Genomic DNA, 26,452 nt, shown 5'->3' on the forward strand with positions numbered 1-26,452 from the left:
CTACGTAGGTGTTAGGAAGGGGACGGAGAGCTCAGGGAATGTAGGCTGAGAAGGCAGTCGGAAGCTGGACAGGAAATTGATTCATTGGTAACCTGAAACTGGCATTTGAGTGGGGCACGAGTTGTGGTGGTAGGATCACTGCCTGTTTGTTTTCAGAGAAACGCCGCCAATATGACAAACACAGACTCCATTTACTGTACAATTTTCTTTCAGTAAATGTTGGTTTTGTCGGGTTTTAGTTATTTAATAATCTTTCTTCCTGTTGACCATCTGTTTCAAAGGACACTGCAGAAGAGGCGGAATAGAGCAGGAATTAGCTCTCTTTCTCTCATGTACAGATAATTGACGGAGAACTCTTAAGCATCGCCTCATACAATATTTAACGTTTCCTGGGTTTGTTGTGAACATTTCCGGCTGCAATGTGATTTATCAAAAATCCACACTATTATCTTGTGGTGACAGTGTTGAAATGTTTAGCCACATAATATATTATGTAGACCATTTTATCAAGGTTGATTTCTCTCACAGCGGTATGCCATCATCTCTGCTTCTAATACAAATAATTAATGACTACTCACAGCAGAAAGACTTGAAACAAATATTCCAGTACTGTTTGAGGTGCTCTTATGATAGACAGTCATGTGAAAAAATTAGGACACCTGATGAAATATTCAGAGAATTGATTGTATTTTGATGTCTCACCTGTTTCTTCTAAATTATATCTGGAAAGAAATCATTTAATGTAGGCCAAGCACCAAAAAGTGACCTTGTTTTACTCATTAAAAAGATATTGATATAAACGTAAATTTTATCTGATGTTATGCAAAAGGTTAAAATACTCTACCCTCTATTAGCAAATATTACCGCCTCAGGTTGAAATAACGTCGGTGAGATTCTCCTTTTAGACATTTATTCCAAAAGATTAAAATTTGGCTTGCATGCATCCTGTCAAACTTTAAACTTAAGACGCACACCTCCCATAAATGTTAAACATGTGCAGTTTCTTTCTGATCGCACAGGCATACACTTTCATATCAATAGCAGCTGGATACACTGCAGGCTATAATTTCTCCATATGACTATAGTTCCAAGAAACAAATCTGAATTGGTTAAAATGGGTATAAGAAACTTAAAGCATCTGAGGAAAATACAATTAATTCAAAACCTAGTTTAGCAGCAATGTAAAAAGTTGCTTTTGGTTGGAAGCGGTGAGCAATAGCAGCTCAGGAAGGAGGTGGAGAAAATCAATATTTTCACATAGTATCTGTCTCACAACTTACTGTCTTGACATGGTGACAATTTTAACAAATATGTAAAAAACATATATTTTTATAAATGCTACATACTACAGGTTTAATTATTTGCTATTTTAAATAAGCAAAAAAAATTACTATAAAAACACAGTTGTTCTCTATCACTTGACAGAAATAGATTACTGTATACGTGTTTAAAAACTTAAACACGTATACAGTAACTTACATGTGTGTTTTGTAAAATAAACATGTTTCCACCACACTTTGCTATCGCAAGGAGTAACCAAACTGAAATGCAAAGTTGGCCTTGCAAGTCATAACTGGGGGTAACTGAAGTTGATCCCACTCAAACTACTAGAGAAGGCATCCCATTTTTTTTATTTTTCCAACTGTACAACTGTAGCTTCGGGTTTGGGTTTTAAAAAAAATATAGGAACTTGATCTTCAGCTTTTGCAGCGGAGGATCCCCCGACTCTTTTAGTGGACCCTCTAGTGGTCTCCGCACCCCGTTTTGGGAAACCCTTAATCGGCGCTTCCTGTCTCTGCACCTTCATGACTTCAGCCCCGGCTGAAGGGGGAGGAGCAGGCGGCGGAGCAGGCGGCGGAGGCTCTTCTCTGCTCTTCTCTGCTCCCATGTTGATGTTTGTTTGCGAGGGTGGCATTGCCGTGTGTGGACGGGGATTGACGGAGGGTTGTCGAGTGGCCTGGCAAGACGCTTTATTGAGGAAAGCTGCAACTTTGCCCCCACCCCTCCGAATACGAGGCTGAATAATGAAGAATTAAGATAATGTCTCATCGATTATTACTATGAACCGCTTTGCCATATGGCTGTATGATCATGTTTGACTCGCCTCTCTTGACTGACGGCCAGTCCGGGATTTTGGATCTCGTCTGAGGGCGCTTTTTCTGGATTCTCCTTCCCCGTTCAGAAAAAAAAAAAACGACGAAGTTCCCCCTCGGCGACGAGACCCTTTCCAACTCATTTGTTCATCTCTAAACTTCCAAAAATGGTCTTCTTCGCTTTGGCTCGAAACAAACCGGGATAACGACGGGAGAAGCTCCGCGACAACACCCCTACCAAGGACGGCCAGTGTTACTTTCCCCCCGGTAAGGCAGCGCTTCAGCGGGCAGACCAGACCAAAGCAGCCGGGATGCGACGCCTCGCTGCCTGTTTGTGATTCATGGTTGACAGCGCCGCTGAAAGCTAGATTTAAACCTTCTTCTTCCTTGCTCACTTTCAGCGGGAAACACTAATGCCAAATAGTTAATTCAAAGCTTTTCGCTATATTTGAACGAACATGGTGCTAACATTTGAATGCACAGGCTTATATCAACTTAAATGTATCTCCTCAACTTGTTAGCCACGCTAGCCTGTTAGCGACACTTTATTTATTTAGTTAGATGAAACTAGCAATGTTCCTTGCTTGCAAAGGCAATATAAACTTTAATTAGAGCTTTTAAGACTTGCTTGTTAGGTTTGCCTTTATTGTATTTACAAAAAAAAAAGATTACATTTAATGACATGTGGCGAACTGAAAACTACAATCGAAACGTTAAGGTTAGCAGAGGTATTTTTTTTAATAACAGGAAGTGCTGTGCTCTCAAACTTTACTTCTATACCACCTTACAAGTTGAGCTAAGCTGAACCTCTCTTCTCCGCAGAGGCTGTCCTGGCGCTGGATTTTTTCAACTCCTTATTTTTTATTTTTATTTTTGCTGTAATTGATGCATCTTGGGGAGTCCATGAGAGAGTGCGAGTACAGTCAAATCAGCACTCGCAGCTCCACGCCAATGGAGACCCCCTACAAGAAAAGGACCCCAAAGAGGAAGAAATGGGAGACCTTCCCAGGTCGGAATAAATTTTACTGTGATGGGAGGATTATGATGGCCAAACAGACGGGGGTTTTCTACCTCACCCTGGTCCTCATCCTTGTAACCTGTGGACTGTTTTTCACCTTTGAGTAAGTATTGTCTGCTCACATCTGGTGCTTGGTTGTGCAAGATGACAGTGTGGATTAGGGATTTCATCTCAAAGGCTCAGATGCCAGAAGAGGAAGTTGTACACAAATCATTGCATGGGTCTGGAGTGAGCATGTTTTCCTTTAGGGAGATGTCAGTATAAACTGGTTGGAGATTAAAGTATCTTGTATGCCTTTTGTGCAAGAGGATTTTCATAAGAGTTGCATGTGGAAACTGCAACCAATATGTTAATATTTCAGTGCCTACAACCCAAAGTGCCATTTTCTCCCCCAGTCCAGCTGAAGCAAACTCATTTAGAGCAATTTCCTGATTTTTTTTATTTATTTATTTATTTATTTTTTTGGTTAATATCTACTCTATAAAATGTGTTGACGTCTTTAAAGAACCACCATTTTCATTTTTTATTTTAAGGTTTTAAAATGAAGAAAAGCACAAAACCTTTTCTACTGTGGGATGTTTGTCAGACAAAATCAAATAGTTTCTAACCTAATGACAAGAAAATAATCTAAAATAATATTTCTGTAACTTCTCTTCTGTTGTGGAAGTATTTCTAAAATCTTCATGAAGTTTAGTGCCATTGTGGAAGGTCCAAAAAGGCACTTGGGGCTCCAGAGCCAAAGGCAACATCTAAAAATGTTGGCCTATGTTGTTGCAGTTCATCATGGAAAAGTGGAACAAAATGAAATTTGAAACAAACAAAAAAACACATTCTGGCCATTGCTGACAGATTTATTGTACTTCATATCCTCTGCAATTATAAAAATTTTGCAACTGTTTTCCTCTTAAATTAACATACAGTTATCAAGTTTGTCTAAACTAACTGAAAAGTTTTTCTATTCCTACTTGTACTATTCCTCTAAATCAATTAATCGGAGGTGCCTAAACGCTGGCTCCCAGAAAACGTCACCTATTTCCACAAAGATCCTCCTTGGATCAGCCAAACGATCGTAAGAACGGTTGTAATGAGAAGTATTATTAATTATAACGTGCTGAGTGTCTGAAAGAGTTGGAGCTTTTTAAAGGGACATAGACTAAATTTCAAGTTGTGCTTGATATGTACAGCATTTTAATAACGGAAAGTAATACGGAAAGTAATATAGTTACTTAATTGTGCTATAATGTGCCTAAAAAGTACAGAATACAGCCCCTTTAAGTGTCTATAGTAGGCCACAAAGCGTTGAGAGAGTGCAGTTACTTATCAGCGGTTAGACATTTGCTCAGGTGCTATCTCAAGATTTTGTCTGACTAAGATCAAAAATTTTAATTCACTTATTTATGAAACTTCTAAAACCAAAGTCCTGTACAGGTGTAAAGGAAAATATAATATATATATTTTTTTCTTTTTCTGATGCATCTCTATGCCGTAATAAATGCTCAGAAAGCTGATCTTTCTGTATTGGTGCTACATGGGTTCAGTTAATTACATTCCCAGCGTCATTAAAAGAGCATTGTTCCTCTTTTACACTTAAAACAATTGTTAATAAACGTACAGTGTGTCCCTCTACATGCTCCTCTCGCCCCAGATGTCCTCATCTTTCCACTGAGTGGACTGCATAAAGCAGTATGTGTATAAAGGCTGATGTGCTGCCATCGCTGGAGAGTCTGACAAGCGAGTGTGCATTCTTTCTCCGGTCGTTAGCCCATCAGTCTGTCATCTATCATGTCAGAAACCCCTTTCTATAGTAGATAAGAGTCCTGCTCTGTCATGAGAATTGTTGTGGAGTTGGTCGGTGTTTTCATCACGGCAAAGTGCTTCACAGCCAGAGGATGTTTTATGGGGGGAAATGTGCTGTGGTCGAAGCCTCCTGCACCCTGTCTGCACAGCAAAGACAGCCTATACTACATTACACTATATTTGTACCTGACCTCCAATTTTTTTTTTTAGATTTATTTCTGAAATTCTACTGCTCTGAAACCATGTGAGTAAATTAGGTGCCCCCATTCATGATTTTTTTTATTTTATTTTTTAATTCGGACTTCGCCAAGCATGAACTTTAAATTTAAACTTTTTTCGATACATGTGTAGAGATGTAGTTTTGCAAAAGGTTTGTATCACAATTCTTTTGTACAAATAAATTGGTGTATCATCATTGATGATGTTATTGTGCCAAAAGTGGAACCAATTGTATCACTTTGTACAACTGAGTATTATTAGTTTAAAAACTCCTTAAATGTCATCAGGACACACCAGTGTCCTCGTCTACCCATTGAATTGCATGCTGCCGTTTTGAGAGTGATAGTTAAAGTGTTAATTTAGTCCAAATAAATAAAGTGTGTAACAAGTTTGCATATAAATCACATGGTTAAATATTATCTTACTTGACGTTTTTGTTCCTGGCAGAGCGGGTGGAGGCCATTGATGGAGTCCATATTTTTTTTTTTTTTTTAGATCATCCACTGCATATAGATTGAACCTCCATTACACTTTTTTACAAGCCGTGGAAAGCAAAAACAACTTTGATTTCATTATCCGTCCACGGAACGCCTGGCTGGCTAAGGATATGGTCTATACTTGGAATCTGATCAGAATTATGTTGCTTTAAGAAAAGAGCTACGTGGAATAATCTCATTAGTGATTTGTTAAGCATAGCAGCTTGCAGTGCTGTTAAAATAGGTTAGTCAGCTAAAAAATGAAGAAGAGAAGAATTTGTTCTTAGCAGAATTCTGAACTTAGATCAATAAATTGCAGGACATTGAAAATTCAATCTTGTATGAGTCAATTTACACATTTTTTTGGTACTTTCTATACAGAGAACATTAATGTGTATTGTTGTTTTCTGGTAGAGCTGCGGTAAACAATAGACTGTAATCAACATTACAATATAAATTTTTGGAAACGCAATGAATTGCTTGAATGCAGTTTTTTATTCAATTCCTTGATACTTTAGTTTTATTGTCAAGGAACCGAGGAAAAGACAGAAATGAACCTGTCGGTTATAATTGATATCCTCAATTCAGGATTTAGCGATAGCATTAATATGTGCTGTTTTTTTGGGGTTTTTTTTTTAATGTTTTACAGCTCTGCAGTTTAGAGAGATGATTTGTTTTAATAGATAAAACACAAACCAAACTGCTGTAGGTACAGTATATGTATGCCCTTTGAAATTCATTTCTGCCTATCTGTGTTGTATGGCTTGTGTTTAAAGTCTCCCAACCTCAATGCTGTACATCTATCAACAGTGACCCCTGGACCACTTCAGCTTTCAGTGCATTGTCACTTTAGCATAGATGCGAACATAACCCATGACCAAAGGGCAGCCTGCCACAGCACCGCAAGATCTGAGACTAAACTACCCTGAACATGAAACGCCTAAGAAAAAAAAAAAGGGGGAGATGGACTTTGTGGAGCTTTTTATGTAAACCTGGAAGTTACTCTGCATCTACATGTAGGATGTCAGATGCTTCCTGATGATACCTCTCCTGCTGCTTCCACAGATGGCTTCATTTCCTACAGTGTGAGCAGGACTCTTCATTCTATCTTATGTTTGTTGTGACTACACAGGGACATTTTACAGGAACACCATAAAACAACGTTTCAGCTAAGCATTGCCCCGTGCCCCAAGGCTGGCTGAGTCCTCCTGACTTTCCCACCCCTCTCCCATCAGCTGAAGGGAGACATTCATCAGACAGGGCGATGGTCAGCAGACCCGCACATTGGCTTATGTTGTCATTAACAGTAATGTGTTTCGATTAGTTGTGTATACCTAAGCTCATTCACTAGTTGTCAGCATAGTGGATTGCAGCTACTCATTCACTTTGCAGAGCTTTCTTCTTTTGCACAATATTTCCCATCACGCTGCCGGATCATATTCTGCAGAAACAAATCTTAGGGATGAGGCCATTTGCAGTCTTTCTTTATACTTGTTTTCTTTCCTTCTGTCTGAGGGGTGCTCAGCCATGCACAATAAACCGGCCTGTTTATTATTCTGTTTCTGGTCCCCCCCAGATGCCTATGTGCCTTGTTGTTTCACATGTTGCTTTCTGTCCCATATGTGTCATAAAAGTTCACTGAGGCCAATGTCTGAAGAACAGTTTGAGCATTTTTCCAGGTTGGAAAAACTGAACGTTTGATCACTAGTTGTAATTTATTGAGTAAAAACATGTTGGGTGTGAAGCTTTTTTTTTTTCTGGTGATAAATCTTTATGCTGGCTTGGACTTTTGATATGGGGTTCAGAGTTAATGTCTCAAAATTAGATTCCTCTGATTATTTCCCTCTTTAAGGTAAAGACTCCAGTTCCATCAGGGCTGCAGACAGAAGTTGCTGTTCATGGAAATATTAGATATTGTCACAGGAAATGTACTTGTCCTCAACAGTGGATTCATACTTCTTTATGAACAGGGATCATTTCATATACAAGCTTTGTTGAAAATTACTACCAGAGTATTTTTTCACATCGGTATTAAGCAATCTCCAGATGTGATAAGACTGAAAGAGTAAGAGTAATTGCACAGGATATGAAGCCACTAATCTACTTCATGGATATTCGCCACCAGATCTGGGTTTGCAATGATTATTTTTTCTCCTTGTGCAAGAATGTTTTCAGCTTGGTTTGCAAATTCACACCATCCTTGTGAATGATCTCGGTATTTTGCTTTTGCTGACTCAACAACGTTACTCCTATAATTGTGGCTTTTACTTTATTTTTCCAATGTGAAAAGCCACCTTATGAATCTCACTAATTGGACTGGGATTGTGGAGCCTTCCTTATTATTGGTGCCTAACAGTTTGTCTTTCATCTCGGCTGGAGATGAGGAGGAAAATTGGAAAGCTAAAGGGACATGACTGTTGGGGAGAGACTCTGATCCCTCCCGCCGCCAGTTTCTGACACAGAACCCACAAAAAAGGATAATTTCAATGCTTTTGAGAGCCGCAGTGCTTCATAGATCAGGGTTTTCAAATTGACATTTTGTTCTTAAAATAGGTCTGTTTTAGAGTCCAAACAGAACAAAATGACGCTATCAAAGGACATAGGAAGTGCTTCAAATAATCTGTGTAGTATTATCATATGTTCAGTTAGGAACGTGTTTTTTTCCTAATCAGTGTTATATCTGAAAGGGTGTTGATTTGAGGCATTCCAGATGGCAAATAAGGAGAGTAGAGCCATGAAATGCCCCTTTACCATCTTACAAAATTGGAAACCAACTCGAGTATAGTTTGCTTTCACTGTTAGCAGGACATGCAGACAGTAAAACCCATCTAGGTACAGGTTTTGTGTTAAAATATTCAAATGCATGCTTATTTTTCAAATTTAAGCCTGAATGAGTAAGAAAAGCTGGAAAATGTGTTTGAACCTAGTGGTGAGTGTAGTGCTATAACATTTTTTTTTATCATGCAATGCTGCAGGAGTTTCGCAACTGATCCTTTTCTAATTTTTATGTGTTTTTTTTAACACTACTAACTTGTTGGAACTTGTCTTTTGTATTCTGAATTTCTAAACATTTCTGTTCTCTGACGGTATTTACTTACCATTTCGGTGTGTGCATTTGTTTCTTGCAAACATTTTGTCATAAATCCAGCCTATAAACTTCCTTTTTTATACAGTGTTTCTTGTTGATTGGCTTGGCAATCCAACATTCATATTCATGAATTGAGCAGCAAATATGATTTAGGCTCTGGCAGCTGTACTGTGGATAAACAAAATTTTTCTCTGTCTGGGACTTAAATAAAAAAAAAACTGCACATTTAACATCAGAAGATGGCAATGTCGACATTAACAATTTCAACGTTCAAAAGAGGATCCAGAGCACGTTTAAATCTGTGCATGACTCCAAAAGATTAAAAGAATTGCAGCTTGTGTTTTGTTTTGACACTGTCTACACTTGCTTTTCAGTCGCATAATTTATTGAGATTTTGTTTGAAGTTTAATGGAAGCAGAAAAATGACAAAGCAAGACGGATATGGATTAGTCTTTCAAAACTCTTTGCGTATGAACTGGAGACAGAAATACAACACATCTCTGTGATTCACTTTTTTTTCTACTAGGGTAAATACAGGGTCGCATAACTTTGAACAGACTTCCCAAATTTGCATGTTTCTCTGCATTATGTATGTGCCATCACCATATATAATTTTTTTCTTAAGAGTTGGTGTGGCATTATTTTTTTTCACCTCAGTGCTGAGAGTTTGTCGAAAATATCAGGGTTTTTAATGCACACGATCCTTTATCTGGTAACAAAGGTAATCATTCAGCTGTCACCATCTGTCAGCTGTCACCCATTAAGGACCCATTAGCGAACATGTAGGCATCATAGAGGTGACAGTTAAGGGGTTAAACAGAGTTAAATGCTTTGCATGCGAAATGGTAAACAAGTTCTTAAACAAGAACCATGAAACTGATTAACTTTGCTTTAAATATACTTGTCTGTCTATGTGGGCTTGTCCTGCCTCCAACAATCTGTGACCAGTCCAAATACACACTGACTGATGAAGCTTTGCCAATGGATGATTTTTCCTGTCAACACGAGGAAAACTATGCTATCTCAACATGAGAATTATCAAAGAGCCTTATTTGTTCATAATTTGGTGCAGTCCAGATAACTCGGTGAAGTATCTGCTGTGAAAGACAGATTATAGATTTATAACAGAAGCTGCTAAGGTTTCACAATATTTTTCATATTCTGCCCCAATCATCTTGGTGGTGTTACCTGCTAAAAGAAACGTCCACCCAGTTTGGTTCACTTTTCTCTGAGCACTGGAAAAATAATGTCTCTTGAGCTATTTTGTTAAGATATGTAAAAACCAGTTAAACGGTTGAGTCTTTGTTCATTTTTTACTCTGCTGGTTGTTGCAGAACACTAACACTTTTTTTTCCCTACCTTATAGCTTTCTTCCCTTTCTATGTTCAAAACTTTAGGAATGTCTTTGTAAGACTTTGCAGGCCAGTAAATGTCAATGATTTCAGCAAATATCAATTCTTGACCGTGTTGCTTTTGAGATCTTTTGTCCTATTTCATTTCATGTTAGATGTACTCTGTTCAAGAGGTTTCTTCATTTTACAGGTCTGGCAGTTGTTAGATTTGGATTTTCTAATGAAACTGAACTCAAGCAGTAGGGTAATTACAGGTAAATAATGATTGAACAAATGGGATAATCTTTTTTCTTTGTCAGGCCAGGTTGCTATGGATAGTTGTCTTTTGCCTTAGTAAATAAAGTCATAATTTGAAAACAGTTTGAGGTTATTTTTATCTGATATTCAAGAACAAAGCAGAAAATTAAATCTGCAATTCGGGAATCGCTGTTTTCACGGTGCATTCTAGAAACATCTGTGCAGCTACATGGTACAGAAATGCTTTAAAGTTTACATTTGGTGTTGTGTACATTTGTACGGCTTTTTTTTTTTAATGCCCCCAGTAAACACTGCAGCCGCTTATTTATAGAGCCTGTTGGGAACTGAACAGTGTTTAAGACTGCTGTCTGACACACTTCATTCAGGAAGAAATGCATCCTCATGGTGTGCAAGAAAAGGTGCAGAAATCAGTCGTCTGTGTGACAGATTCATAAAAAAAGCCTGGCTTTATTAGTAGTTTTTAGGGTATCCTGTTTTTGTTTTTTTTAAACTGCATTATAGCAAAAAGGTTGACAGCTGCATAAAACATTTACAAAAATGTCGCTGCAAGTCAGCTTTTTGTTTTTTTTGCTCCCCTTCAACCTAATTTATGGGTAGCTGTCTATTCTGCTTTTCATCTGCCTGACAGATGCAGAGTTACAGCGATCCTGTTATAATTCCCATCAGGTACATGTATTAAAAAGGCTAAAATAAGCAGCGCTTTGATGAGCATTAACTTACATCAAACTCTTAACAGAACCAATTAGCTTTGGGCAACAGTGTTCTTGAAATATGGATGGAGTACTTAATTTTTTTTCCCCATGTGTTTGACAGGTTTGCTCTTGTGGCTAATCCATGCAGCTGAAATGTTTTGGAGGCTGTTGAAGCTAAAACTGCCCACATTTCACATTTGCCCAGTAACTCTCTCAACCAAACAAATAGGCTCTGCCTTCAGTTTTGATTAAAGTAAAGTGCCTTCAGTACTTTAAAGCGTTGTTAAAAACGCTTTAAAGTACTTTCAGGTGTAGCTCCTTTGAAACATGCCCCAAAGTGCATGAAAGAAAATCTGTTTAATGAACCCAACGCATTGTATGAATACAATTACTCTCAAGATGCCTTTGCAAACATGCACTTAAAAAAAAAAAGGAAAAATTCGTGCTTTTTCTTGTCCTCGACATTGTTGGCTGTTTGTAGAAAATCCCTGAAAGAATGGGTGGAAAAAAGGTTTGCTGCATGGGTGATCAAGAAATAAGTCATTTTTTGAGTGTTGTCAGGCAAATGGTTGCGAAACAGACTTTGTCCACATAACTCAAACAGTCACACCCATTGCCAGGCATAAGGAAACAAAAAACATTCCTCTCACACCAATACAGTGCCACTCCAAATCTTGTCTCACTGCCTTATGCTTTTAAAGCTGGGTGGTTGAATGTGGTGGGGAAAAAAAACAAGTTGATGTTCTTTTGAGTGAGTTATCAAACTTGAAACTTTAAAAGTTAGACTTGCAGATGTAGATTATTGTAGAATAATGTAATACAAGCATACTTCTTTTTCTGATACTCCAATACCACGACCAGTTCCACCGGCCTCTCCCTTTTTTGTGTGTGTGCATTGCGTGATTTCTTTCTCCGGCTTGCTTCAAGTCTTTAATCAGTCCTGCACTCTGTTTGTCAACCCCCTCCTCCAAGCTACATCCAGTCCCTTCTTCCAGGGGTGATTGAGTGCAAGGCCGAGGCTGAATGGTTACACCTCAAGAATTTGTAAGTCTCTGGAAAACATGAGTGACACATGTTTCACAGTACACCATTGGCATCTGTCTGAAATCTGGATGAAAATCTCTGGAGACTGTGGAGGAGTTTGGGTACAAACAAAAAATGCAATTGTTTGCAAAAGCTTGTCATGTTCTCTTGTTTTGCAGACAAATGAGGTGGCCTATGGCTATGAGGAGATTGATATTCTGCCCTTGTCTGCTATCAAACCCAATCAAAATGTTATAAAAGCCCAAGCAGACAAAGCCTTTGTTGTCGTATAACACGGATGATTAATGATACTGTAACCCGAAAGGCCAGAGAGGTATTTTAACACGACATTAAACATATTTGAAGTTCCTTTGAGTGTTAATGTTGACATTTCTTATCCGGCAATCACCCTAAAAACTGACTGCAGATTCAGATAGCAGCTGTTAACTTTGCATGACAAACATTTTGTTTTTCACAGATCAGTGCATCGCTGTTCTTAGAGTTACCATAAGAAAAAAAGAGGTCTGTTAATCTCGGAGGACATTGTGAGGACAAGCTGGGAACAGTGCAGAGTGAAGCAAGTTTTACTTGATTAAATAAAGCTCAGGCAAAAGTCCTCAATGATTAACTCCCAGCTGAGTCTTGTCTAGCTTGATGACATTATATTTGAGTCATGATTGTTTACATTGTAAGCACATTCAATGATAACTTGTTTAACGAGTTGGAAAGCAAAAACATATGACTTTGTGAGATTTTACTGAAGTGAAGCATTACTTTTGCTCTTCAGACTTGGCAAAGTCTACCATATTTTAACTTGTTCCATTTGGCAATTGAGTTTTGTGGTCCTGTTGCTGCACCCTAACTTTTATCTCTTACTTATTGCTTTTTCCATTAGGGAGATGAAAACACTTGGAAAAGGGCTCAAGTTTATTCTTCATTCAACGTTACCCTAAAGATGCAGCAATGAGATCTTTTTTTTTGTTTTGTTTTGTTTCTTAAACACTGGTCAAATATTTCAAAATGTATTTGAAAATACTTCTATATTTCCAATCTCCAGTGCAGTGAAGGGTCATGTGGGTTAGCGACCACAGCCATGCATGACTAGCTGAAACTCACGAATAACCACTTTTAAAAATGCTGATGGCTGCCTAGTTTAATAGGCTACCACAGAAGCTAACATCCACAAATTTGTATTCCTGAATTGGGTGCTTTGCAAAATCTTGCCAATAACATGTCAAGTATAATTACACCTATTTCATGTTCCCAAGCTGGATTTTTTTTTTAATTAATTTATTTATTTATTTATTTAAAACTTTATATGTCCTCTACAACAAATCAAAAAAATTTGGAGTCATGTTCCTCATAAAAAAAACAACAACTAAATACTCAACACTGAATAAGTGGGTGTCAATTGTATATTCTGCAGGAATAGCTGAAAGTTTCCCAGTGACAATATATGACCTTTCCTTGTCTACATCCACAATAGTATTATGTTTCCATTACAAAACAATATAATGAGTACTCTGTGGTGAAAAAAGGCTGTCTTTTGCATATCATACCAAAATACATTTTTAACTGTCGCTGTCCTGTATATATTTTTTCCACTTAAATGGACCAACTTTCAGATGTAGCTGCTATAATAATGTGGGATTGCACAAGGGATTGGCAATGACGTCAGTATCAGTCGATGTTGGTCATACCGATATTGGTCTGATAAATACGACTGAGCTAATATTACTAACCAATATGTATTTCCATTTTGGTATTTGCTCCTGGTCATGTGGTATTTTTTCATGTGACCGACAGTGACGCAGTCAGCACAGGATTGTGGGGAGTTTAGCTGAATCAGAAAAGCAGTAGTGAAGTCAGCAATGTAGTTTCCCTTTCTCCCCAAAGTATGGCGAGGGTTGTGAAATGTATACGTAGGTCAATATCGAATATCGACCTCAACAACAACAATATTATTATCAGATATCAATGTTGGCACAAATTTTCATAGCTGTGCATCCCTAATTCTGATTTCTCCTTCACCTGATGTATCGGTGATGAGACTGTGACCATTAAAGATGCAGCTTTTCTGCAACCCTGACTTGGTGCAATTAGTGCAAAAAGCTTCTCAACTCTTAGGTTTGTCCTTTTTTAGTCTTCACTTCAGCCTCTGGCTGTATTCATTGGTTTTGGCCTTATTAGATGTCCTTCTTGTTTCTTCACTAAAATATTTTTTCTTTCAACAAGACAGACTAATAAAATTGGTTAAAGTCTGCTGCTCCTTTCCTATGAGGCTTCAACTCACTGATGTGGCTGTTTCCAGGGTAACCATAACCGCTTTTGAAACTTACCATGTCTGACATTGCATGCCGTCCGTCTCTATGGCAACGATGCCTCCAAAGTCTCTGTAAATATAAGAAGTGGATTGGAAGCAAATAAAAACGACAATGTGACTTTGTTCATTTCTGCTCTCTTGAAGTCTTGTCAGGAACGGGAGCTGCCGAAGTAGCTGCTCCTCGACAGATGAAGACGAATGTTGGAGATGTTTCATTTGAGGGGGCTTGACTGGGCATGTTTTTGTATACCCGCAGCGCATAGACATACCTGTTTTAGATTCACAGGAGGCGTGGGGTTAATGGATATGTCCTTTCTCCCAGGTGGGTTTGGTGTTTAATCTGTGTCAAATGTCGCCTTATGCCACACTTGATCACGTTTTCATGATGTTACTGATATCCGACTCGTTGAGACGTCGCTCTTAAAGTACAGATGCTGTTGCTTGTAGCGTATTTTTTTCCCCCCCACTTTCTTTTAAATCATCTGTATGTCAGTGGATAGGTTTTGAAGTATGACAGGATTTTTACCTTACAGGAGGTTGAACACTACATCTTTTCAACAAAGTATATAGTATTAATTGTAGTTCCAATGCTGGATTCAGTATATTTCTTGCCAAATCATTACTTTTATCTATGATCTATGTTGTCTTTAAAAAGCTGTCCCTTCCATGTGTGGAGTTACTTTCAAAATATGTTTTTTTTTTTTGTTTTGTTTTTTTGTGCTGTAATTGCTGATTACTGGCAGTTAAAAAAAGCTGTAGATTTTAGCCTTCACTAATGTCCTATTTAAGATTTTAAAATTCAGAAGTTATATTGGGGAATTATTGGGGAGGACTTTGTGGTAAGGTAACGTGAGGTGCATTAATATTTGAAACACTAACTAAAACATGTCTAAATTTAGAAAACCAATGTTTAGCCAGCCACTTTTTGTGGGTAACTTCTTCTGCTTTATTGCTTTATTTTGTTTTATCAAGGTTAGTGCCTTGTTCAGCAGGGAACCAATAGTAACTGGCTGAAAAAATATACAGATTTTGTAACTGAAGTTTCCTTTTGCAACAGATACTTCTGAATTTAATGATGGTTTACACAGAACAGAGTTTTGCAAAGTAGTCTGCTGTTTGTTTCTTCACCTTTTAATATGCAATACCATGATGCAAAATTAACCATGGTAAATGGCAGCCGGCTAATTAGAAAAACAAGCTTAAGTAAGGTACAGTTCCTACTTTTAACTAGGTGCTGCTTCTAGTAATGTTTAATTGTCACCACTTAATTTCATTGCGTGTGTAAAGACTAACCCTAAAGTGTCCAACTGAAGTTTTTATGTTCATCATTTTTTGGATTATTAGATTTCCCGTTTTCGTCATTGTTCAGACTCTTTGGTGGGGAGGAGTGTTTTCCGAGGAACTGTACAAACTGGTGATTCCTGTAATTCCCATTTAAGCAGTGTTGTAGCCACTGAATCTCTTGTGAAACTTGTTCCTAAGAACAGGATCCTGCCATCTTGACTTACAAGTAAATCCTGCTTTTCACATTGAGACAGTCTCGAAGTGGACTGGGCCCTCTCTACCTTTGGTATCTAAACCCAACAGCAAAGTCACAAACACTTATGCCTTGAAAAGGCAATCAGGAAAAACACACAGCTTCTGACACAGTCCACCTTATTTCTACAATCCTTTGTGCTTTGTAAATAATTATGTTCATAACTTCTGGACCAACATGTGAACAAATGGTATTTCACAGAGCAAATGCTAATGAAAACATCAGGAAACTAAGCAAAGCTTGGCCTTCATTTCTTAAAAATTGCAAGGGCCACCTGGATAAATTGCCACTGATTATCAATGCTAGCTTAATTAGCTGCTTTGTACGCTATTCCTATTGATGGGATAAGCTTTGAACAACCTAAAAAGTTCTGAATCGGTATGTACTCGGTTATAAAGCTGGTAAAGTTTTGTTGAAGGAAGTCGGGCACAACCTTGTCTGACTCCAGGCTGATATGGAGCTCAGTTAGACTCTGAACAATACAGCTACACTGTCAAAGTAAATAAAAATATAACTTAGTTTCTTAGTTTGATGAAGTGTCTTCTGTTTACCTGTCGTAGTTTTTGTGTTTGCGTTTCTGATTAGATTTAGAGACATGTTTATTTTTATCCTCCTTGTAATCAAGGTAAACTGAATCACGGCGTATTGCAGGAGTAATTCAAACTCACTTTTGGTGCAAATTAATGTACGCTTGTTGAAGCTGCTAAATTTGAGCTTCTGTTGACATTTAAGCGGAGTTGCAGACAGCTGGATAAATGCCAGAACTTTGCAGGAAAATATGTGGGATTATTACAACAGACGAATGAATATACATTTCAGCTAAAACGTTAAAACCATTACTTAAGAAGAAGGCTTTCTACATTATGTTTAGCTATGTTATATGTACTGCAAGCTAGTTATTTAAGTAGTAGTTGCTTTTATAATTGTTGTTGCACTCATCGCTGATCTGCATTGGCCATTTTGCTGATTACGCTTTGATCTTTTTCAGATCAGATTTTCAGATGGTTTTTCGCGAGGAGTTGCCACAACCTCCCACAGTGTTTGGCTTTTCATCTACTGTGGCCTGAGATGATGTTGTAACGCAGACATGCGAGGACTCGGTTAATGACACTGCCAAACAGATTTGGGATCAGCAGCTTTTGTTTTTACAAACATAATGTCATGCCATAAATCAGTACAGATGATATCTGTGCTTATATTTTGGCTTTACTCCTGTTAAAAATAAGTTTGAAAAAGTTTGTTTACGTCCTCTGACGGAAAATGGAAAGAAAAGTGAATATTTGCTTGCATTTCAGGCCTTTCTACACTTTTAACTGCAAGTAGCCACAGTTTGCCAGGTTATCACATTTAATACCTTTTTATTTAATTTTTTTTTGTCTACACAAATAACTGTGGGTTGTAAATCTTAATGTTTAAAGCCATTTCATCAGAAGTTATGAGGCACTCGTACATCTCAAAATAGGGAGCAATGTCTGGTTTCAGTATCTTGATTTAAAAAAAAACCATGATGCCAAACCACCAAATCAGATGTGGAGGCTGTTTGAGCAAATGCAACCAATAGCTTAGAAATGACACAAAAAAATGGCCATTTCTTTTTTTAAACTTAAAACAATGTTTTTGCTGAACTGTGTTGCCCTGCCTGCTTCCCCCTGCTGATGTCCCAGACATTTTTTTCCTCTTAGTTCAATGTCACTTAATTTGTAGAGAGCAGCTGGATTGCCTCTTTCCACTCAGGTTTCTACAGGTCAATGTTCATAGAGATGTTAGGATTATATTTTCAGTTTTTTTATTTTATTTTTTTATTTTTATTTTTTTAACTTCTCTAAACACATTTTGCTGACCAGCTTCACATTTAGGTGTGATTCATAAATGATTCATTCTCTTCCATATTTAACTGGCTTGGAAAACAGGTTAAGTGTTGCAATACTTTTGTATTCAGTGTGGTTGCATGTTTGCGTTGTGGCTGTACGGTATGCTGCAAGTTTAGATGGTCCACTTAGTAATTAATCTCTGCAGAACTTGATGAACCAGTATTGGGACAGTTCGTTCCTTAGGTGGAGGGTGTTGACGCCTGTCTTTAGCAATCATTAGCAGTCAGCACAGGAAACCTAAATATTCTTTTGCCAGTTTCATCAGAATAAATGTTCAATGTTTTTGAGAAAAATATGTGATATATTTGTGTTGTATCCATTGGAAACCTGTAATGCATCATGGGAAAAAGACAGCATCAGTTTAATAAAATACCAGAAACTTGTAAACCTAGGCCCATCCCTGTGGTACTTAATGTGATTTGTGCCCTAACCAGCTGCAGTGTATTTAAAAAAAAGTCATAACTTTTTAACTTTTCTGTGTTATGGGAGGTCTTTTATGTGATGGATGAACATAGGGTGGAACATAATTGTGAAAGTACAGGAAAAATAAATCAAAATTCAACAGTTTGTCCATGTTTCCTTGTACTGTTTATATATATATATATAATAACCACTCAGTTTTGTAGTTATTTTCCTTTAGTTGTTGAGCAAGAATGTTACTTTCCTTAACCTAAATACCTTCCTCAGTGATTTCCAAGTGTTGTCTTTTGTGCTAATGTTGAAATGGGGGTACATGAAGTTTTGATGTGCTGGAACATAAAACTTCAACTTTTAGCTTTTCTTTTAGTCTATCAGAATTCTGCTTATGCTTTGTTGCTGCTCTTTCTTCATCATCTGCTTTTATTTCACCAGTTGTCCGTTCCTGGCACAGCAGCTGACCCCCATCATTCCAGTCCTAGGAGGAGCTCTGTTTTTGTTTGTACTGGGGACTCTATTGAGAACCAGCTTCAGTGACCCCGGCGTCCTGCCTAGGGCCACCCCTGACGAGGCAGCGGATTTGGAGAGACAAATAGGTAAGAGATTTCATTTCCATCTTATATATATATATATATATATATATATATATATATATATATATATATATAATATATAGAAGAACAAAGTCTATTTTAAAATCTGCATTTTGGGGTTTCTCTCCTTATGTTTTTTTTTATTGCTTTTGTGCCAGTATATAGTGCCACAAATGTATTGAGGTCCAACATACTTACTCCAAAGTGCTGAAATAAGCTCTCAATGTAAACGCGTGATGAAAATTGTGTCATTTTGTTCCAAGAGAAGCATCCGCCTACCAAACTCTACTCCTGAGAGTAGAGTTTGAACCAGAGAGCAACACTTTGCTCTCTGTGCAAAGTGTTGCGTGACTGGTCAGAAGCTAGTTGCCGTGTTTTATACCGAAATGGGCTCGGACAGCAATGTTGATATTTCCATTAAACTATTCTGCTTCCACCATCTTGCAGCAGGAGACACTAATTTTTTTTTTTTTTGAGGAACATTCGTCAGACGTGATGAGAAATTATGTACATTTGTACGGTTCCTCACCAAAAATCTCCTAGAAAAACAAGACTAGCAAACGGCTAATGACTCTTGGATGGAAACTGTAACATTGTTTTCCACGGAGGAGGCTGTGTGTAGAAAGTGCGACGCTCTCTCTGTGACTGCTACATAAAAACAAAACCAAGGATTGCAGGGAAACAGGGAGAACCCTGGTGAGTAAGGACGTTTACTGAAGCAGGAGGAATGTCCCCCAGGTGGTCTGTATGAAAGGTGTATGCGAAAACAAACAGTTTGCAACCGTGTGACTGTGTGTCGACTGTTCGGCATCAGATGAAGGATGTGGGATCCTTTAGTGATTCTCCTTTGTATGTTCTTTTGTGCATGTCCTGTTTACACAGCTCCCATCCGTCTCATCTCCCCTATCTGAGAAAATGTTCCATGCGTAGCTGGATTCAGCTTTTGTGTGGGTGTTTACTGCCTCCCTGACACATTAACAGGAGGAGGTGTCTTTAGTAAATCTGCACAGCCAAAGAAATAGGGGCTTCAATTGACTTTAAAGGTTCTCTTTGTCTTTGCTGGGATGAATTATTGGTACTGCACTGAACTGCTCTGCACAAATGGCCTCCGATCTTTTTATTTAAAAAAAAAGCTTCTCCAAATACCCCTTTCTGATGGATTACGTGGTCATAAATTGTCATTTGATAAATACCTTATCTAATATATGTTGGCACAAGTAAAACTATTGGTGAATTAGGAAGCACTAATGTTGAACTAACTGAATTAACAGAAGTTAAGAGGATTTTCAGAAAAATTCAATACTTAATTTTAGTAAATTTGTTCAGTCTGGAAAACAAATCCCATATTAGGAAACAATTCATAACATGGAATAATCTTCCTTGTGCAATTATTAATCCCTTTAAAATGTGTTCAGCTGTAGGATTGTTCCTGAAGTTGAGCTTAATTTCTAAGAACATCGTTCTGTCCTCTTGTCCTAGAAGGGTGACATGACATGGAGGCCCATCACTTAGTCACAGGAAACTAGATCGCATGAGGGCATGTATTTACTTTACCACCTTGCACAGTAAGCAGGAAGGGAAAAGGGGTAATAAAAATCTTCATAGCTCATTATGGGAGAACTGAAGCAAAGAACAGCATCTTGGGGGTCACCAAGTGTCCATAACAACCATTAGACAGTGTGTACGTGCCAGTTGTGTGGGAGTGATACAAGGAAAACAAAAATCCTTTTCTGTTCAATCATCACAAATATGAAAATGATGAGTTTGATAAAGATCACTGGGACTTGAGCTGAGACTGCAGATTTTCCACAAACACTCCAGGTGGGTGTGACGAGAAACAAAGAATGAGTAGTTGGAAACTTCTTTGATGGACCGGTTCCTAACTTTGGACTGCATGACATCAGACTATCTGAAATAGCTCAAGGTTTTAAAGAAGAACAAACGCTGCCATTGGGTCGTCACCGGGTCTTACCACAGGTTAATGATCCATAACAAATGACCGAATTTACTCAGAATGGTTAACCAGGCACAAATTCAACCTTTTTCCTTGGCCATTGAACTAAACCATGTAAGAAGGATTGGATGATCTAGAGATCAATCTTATGAAATGTTGCAGGAAAAGACAAAGCAGTGACCAGATCAGGAAACAATTTATTTTCCTACTAGTCACACACAATAAAAAATCACAGTGCTAAATGTACTGCTTTATAAATGGACAGAAGCAGATGATAATAATGATGGCTCATCTCAAATGGATGTTGCCTTGGCTTGAGGTGATGTCAGGAAGATTTGAGGGCCAGATAAAGGACAGTGTGTAAAGCACAAAGGGATGTCATCCTTAGAGGTTAGTCTCTTGGCTGTTAAAGATAGTAAATATCCTTTTAATGATTAGCTGCGGGAAAATTCCTTCACAGTAAGTTAACAAGAGGGTCAACATTTGTTGTCAGTACAAGCAAGAATCCATCTGCCCGTTGACTTCATTTCTAGGATTTATTGTGGTTTGCTAAAATTCTTTGTAAGACGTTAGTGACTGTCATCGTTGCAAAAACATATATTCAGTATCGGTGACTCCCAGTGCGTTTTTTTTCTCTCCTGTTTTTCCTTTACATTTTCTGCTTCTCTGACTTTACCAGGGATGTCATGTTTCAAACATCAGTGCTGGTTTAGTGACCAACACTCAAGGATCGGTAGGTGCCCTGCTGCCCAGTAGCTAAATGGATTATCACAGCTTAGCTCACTAGTTTAGCTGACTTAAAGTGTTCTGTGTAATTGTATAGCTTTGCTTGGAATGTGAAACTTTTCTCAGCCATCATCCTCTTCTGTGCTTAAGGCCATTAGGGCCTCATTAAACAAACTCTGGCCTAGCTTAATTAATCTCATTAGGAGACTTAAAAGCCTTTGGAGGAAAGTTAGAGTACCGAAAACCTGTAGCAGCGGCAGAGACATTAAAGTGCAGAAGTACCATTTTATGGTGAAATTTATTTTATTTATTTTTTTTAAATAACAAAGGAATTAAAATATTCTGACTTAAATCTGAAAGCCTTTGGTTGTTGAGTATTTTTACTTTTCCTTTGAGTATTGTTGTCTGCAACTGAAATTAAACAAGACCTGTCAAATATTTATTTTTTTCCCCCAAATATCTTGTCTTGCTTTTTAGCAAAGTAGTTTTCATTTCTAAGATTTCTATAAAAATGTGTTTGGCTGCTACAAGTATGTGTTAATGATTGCTTTGGTGCTTAAAGTAGAGCCACAACATATTTTTACACTATGATATGAATTCACTTTCCATTCTTCAACCATCTTTGTTCTCAACCATGCTTCTCAGTGTTACGTTAATAAAAAATAATTGTGATTCCAACTTCTTCTTAATTGTGGACATCCATTAGCTTTTAATTTTTCCTCAGAACTTTGAAAAAACCCCTAACCATCTTTGTCTACTGGTGTTAAATTGTTTTTGTTAGCATGCTGGTATTTGCCTGTTGAATTGTGCTGCCATGAGAACATGCCTGCTCGATGAGCCACATGTTAATTTTGCACATAAAATTCTAAGTATTTCCAGATGAAAACCTTTATCTAGCATTTAAACACATTTGCACTATATAGTTTCACATTTCTAACCACACCCCTAGCCTTTCGGTAGCCCATAAACTCCCTCAATTCCTACTTTCTTCTCTTAACGTCAGGTGTCTGCATGCTGCTTTGGATGTAACGGTGTGGATTCATGGTCAGGTTTCTTTAAAATGGGTCCAAATACACCTTGAATGTTGAGGATCTGCAGAACAAAAGCAGTTTTGGCCATGTGTATTAGTATAAATTGTAATTCTACGTAGGCGGTGTGGATGTTGATGCATTTGTATCTTTAATCTTAAAATCAGATTCCCGTTCTTATCGGCTAGTCTTTGCGCTGCATTGAGCAGATTTTGTTCTCCGTAACCCTCCTGTCATTGTGGAGTAGACCTGCCCTGTAAGTAGATGACAATGTTTTCAAAACAAAATGCCACAAGGCTCAGGTTCAGCGCTCAGGTTCAGCACACATCTCATCGATCTGTTGACTAAGCAGTGTTGAGCCTAATCTGTGAACAGTACAGGGACATTCAGGTCTCTCACATTCCATATCCCAGAAGGGAAACTTTATCTCTGCTGACTGCCAAACACTCAGCTTCATGTTAGAGTGGATAACTAAGTATATATTCAACATGTCTTACTATTCCATCCTGTCACTGAACTGAATGCAATAGAAAAAAAAAATTGTGCAGAGCAATTAAGGATCACAAGAAAAAATGTGGCCAATATTGTTTAATATTTGTTTAAAAAAAACATGCCGAGTTTCCCCTTGCCCTACTGCATTTGATGCCCATGCATGTCTGGCTCGATGTGTCGGAGCGAGACAGGCTGGCGTGATTTCAACTTCCATATGCCAGATTCAAAATCCTCTCTGAAGCAGCAATCAGAGAGAAGGAATGGATCAGACTGCTTGTTTCTTTCTTTACTCTGAAATGGTCAGAGCCTCCCTTTGATTTTCCAGCACAAATACAGTTTTTTTTTTTCTGTTGCCATTGGAGGAAATAGATCTTGACACGTGGGATTTGATTTGCAGGTGGAACAAGCTAAGATTTTAACATTTCGAATTTAAAAAATCATTTTCCTGTTAAAACTTGTCTTTTGTTTTGCTTCATTTTCTTGTAGGAAAACTATTTCAGATGCCATATTTGAATCCATACTGAATCCATATCCTCTCTGCTCTCTTTTTCAGAGAGCAGAGACAGTTTTATGGTATTAGATGCAGTTTTTTTTCTGTTGCAGTGAGTCTGTAAAGAAGCTTGTTGGATTTAAAAACCTTGTAGGTCTAAATCTTGAATTTGCTCTGGCTGGATTTTTGAGACCACAGCACAGATGTGTTAAAGTGGTTGACTTTGAGTCATCTGTGTGTGTAAGAACTAAATGTCATGTATTTTTTCAAGAATTTTACTTATAAGGAAATTTCAATGACGTAAAATATCAAGAAAATATCGATTCAGTTATTTAATACATACAGAGTGATGTATTTCAAGTGTGTTCATTTTTAATATCATGACTTGCATCTAATAAATATTACATTGGTCCAATAATGAAGAGGATTTTTGTTACAGACATGTTGCAACCATTTCATTGGGTTGGTAAAATATAATNTTGTGCTTTGTAAATAATTATGTTCATAACTTCTGGACCAACATGTGAACAAATGGTATTTCACAGAGCAAATGCTAATGAAAACATCAGGAAACTAAGCAAAGCTTGGCCTTCATTTCTTAAAAATTGCAAGGGCCACCTGGATAAATTGCCACTGATTATCAATGCTAGCTTAATTAGCTGCTTTGTACGCTATTCCTATTGATGGGATAAGCTTTGAACAACCTAAAAAGTTCTGAATCGTTATGTACTCGGTTATAAAGCTGGTAAAGTTTTGTTGAAGGAAGTCGGGCACAACCTTGTCTGACTCCAGACCGATATGGAGCTCAGTTAGACTCTGAACAATACAGCTACACTGTCAAAGTAAATAAAAATATAACTTAGTTTCTTAGTTTGATGAAGTGTCTTCTGTTTACCTGTCGTAGTTTTTGTGTTTGCGTTTCTGATTAGATTTAGAGACATGTTTATTTTTATCCTCCTTGTAATCAAGGTAAACTGAATCACGGCGTATTGCAGGAGTAATTCAAACTCACTTTTGGTGCAAATTAATGTACGCTTGTTGAAGCTGCTAAATTTGAGCTTCTGTTGACATTTAAGCGGAGTTGCAGACAGCTGGATAAATGCCAGAACTTTGCAGGAAAATATGTGGGATTATTACAACAGACGAATGAATATACATTTTAGCTAAAACTTTAAAACCATTACTTAAGAAGAAGGCTTTCTACATTATGTTTAGCTATGTTATATGTACTGCAAGCTAGTTATTTAAGTAGTAGTTGCTTTTATAATTGTTGTTGCACTCATCGCTGATCTGCATTGGCCATTTTGCTGATTACGCTTTGATCTTTTTCAGATCAGATTTTCAGATGGTTTTTCGCGAGGAGTTGCCACAACCTCCCACAGTGTTTGGCTTTTCATCTACTGTGGCCTGAGATGATGTTGTAACGCAGACATGCGAGGACTCGGTTAATGACACTGCCAAACAGATTTGGGATCAGCAGCTTTTGTTTTTACAAACATAATGTCATGCCATAAATCAGTACAGATGATATCTGTGCTTATATTTTGGCTTTACTCCTGTTAAAAATAAGTTTGAAAAAGTTTGTTTACATCCTCTGACGGAAAATGGAAAGAAAAGTGAATATTTGCTTGCATTTCAGGCCTTTCTACACTTTTAACTGCAAGTAGCCACAGTTTGCCAGGTTATCACATTTAATACCTTTTTATTTAATTTTTTTTTGTCTACACAAATAACTGTGGGTTGTAAATCTTAATGTTTAAAGCCATTTCATCAGAAGTTATGAGGCACTCGTACATCTCAAAATAGGGAGCAATGTCTGGTTTCAGTATCTTGATTTAAAAAAAAACCATGATGCCAAACCACCAAATCAGATGTGGAGGCTGTTTGAGCAAATGCAACCAATAGCTTAGAAATGACACAAAAAAATGGCCATTTCTTTTTTTAAACTTAAAACAATGTTTTTGCTGAACTGTGTTGCCCTGCCTGCTTCCCCCTGCTGATGTCCCAGACATTTTTTTCCTCTTAGTTCAATGTCACTTAATTTGTAGAGAGCAGCTGGATTGCCTCTTTCCACTCAGGTTTCTACAGGTCAATGTTCATAGAGATGTTAGGATTATATTTTCAGTTTTTTTATTTTATTTTTTTATTTTTATTTTTTTAACTTCTCTAAACACATTTTGCTGACCAGCTTCACATTTAGGTGTGATTCATAAATGATTCATTCTCTTCCATATTTAACTGGCTTGGAAAACAGGTTAAGTGTTGCAATACTTTTGTATTCAGTGTGGTTGCATGTTTGCGTTGTGGCTGTACGGTATGCTGCAAGTTTAGATGGTCCACTTAGTAATTAATCTCTGCAGAACTTGATGAACCAGTATTGGGACAGTTCGTTCCTTAGGTGGAGGGTGTTGACGCCTGTCTTTAGCAATCATTAGCAGTCAGCACAGGAAACCTAAATATTCTTTTGCCAGTTTCATCAGAATAAATGTTCAATGTTTTTGAGAAAAATATGTGATATATTTGTGTTGTATCCATTAGAAACCTGTAATGCATCATGGGAAAAAGACAGCATCAGTTTAATAAAATACCAGAAACTTGTAAACCTAGGCCCATCCCTGTGGTACTTAATGTGATTTGTGCCCTAACCAGCTGCAGTGTATTTAAAAAAAAGTCATAACTTTTTAACTTTTCTGTGTTATGGGAGGTCTTTTATGTGATGGATGAACATAGGGTGGAACATAATTGTGAAAGTACAGGAAAAATAAATCAAAATTCAACAGTTTGTCCATGTTTCCTTGTACTGTTTATATATATATATATAATAACCACTCAGTTTTGTAGTTATTTTCCTTTAGTTGTTGAGCAAGAATGTTACTTTCCTTAACCTAAATACCTTCCTCAGTGATTTCCAAGTGTTGTCTTTTGTGCTAATGTTGAAATGGGGGTACATGAAGTTTTGATGTGCTGGAACATAAAACTTCAACTTTTAGCTTTTCTTTTAGTCT

The 26,452-nt window shown here is 37.6% G+C and overlaps 1 protein-coding gene across 1 annotated transcript; it reads left to right on the forward strand.

The window, feature by feature from the left end:
• The first annotated feature begins 1,834 nt into the window (after window positions 1–1,834).
• LOC103136200 (probable palmitoyltransferase ZDHHC14) lies at window positions 1,835–20,259 on the forward strand. Its single transcript, XM_016670061.1, has 4 exons — window positions 1,835–2,360; window positions 2,916–3,214; window positions 18,600–18,760; window positions 20,237–20,259. Exons 2-4 carry the CDS (start codon window positions 2,979–2,981, stop codon window positions 20,242–20,244), a joined length of 405 nt encoding a protein of 134 aa, XP_016525547.1. The 5' UTR covers window positions 1,835–2,360; window positions 2,916–2,978; the 3' UTR covers window positions 20,245–20,259.
• The last annotated feature ends 6,193 nt before the right edge of the window (window positions 20,260–26,452 follow it).

The sequence above is a fragment of the Poecilia formosa genome, unplaced genomic scaffold (genome assembly GCF_000485575.1).
Source record: "Poecilia formosa unplaced genomic scaffold, Poecilia_formosa-5.1.2 Scaffold30, whole genome shotgun sequence".
Taxonomy (NCBI): domain Eukaryota; kingdom Metazoa; phylum Chordata; class Actinopteri; order Cyprinodontiformes; family Poeciliidae; genus Poecilia; species Poecilia formosa.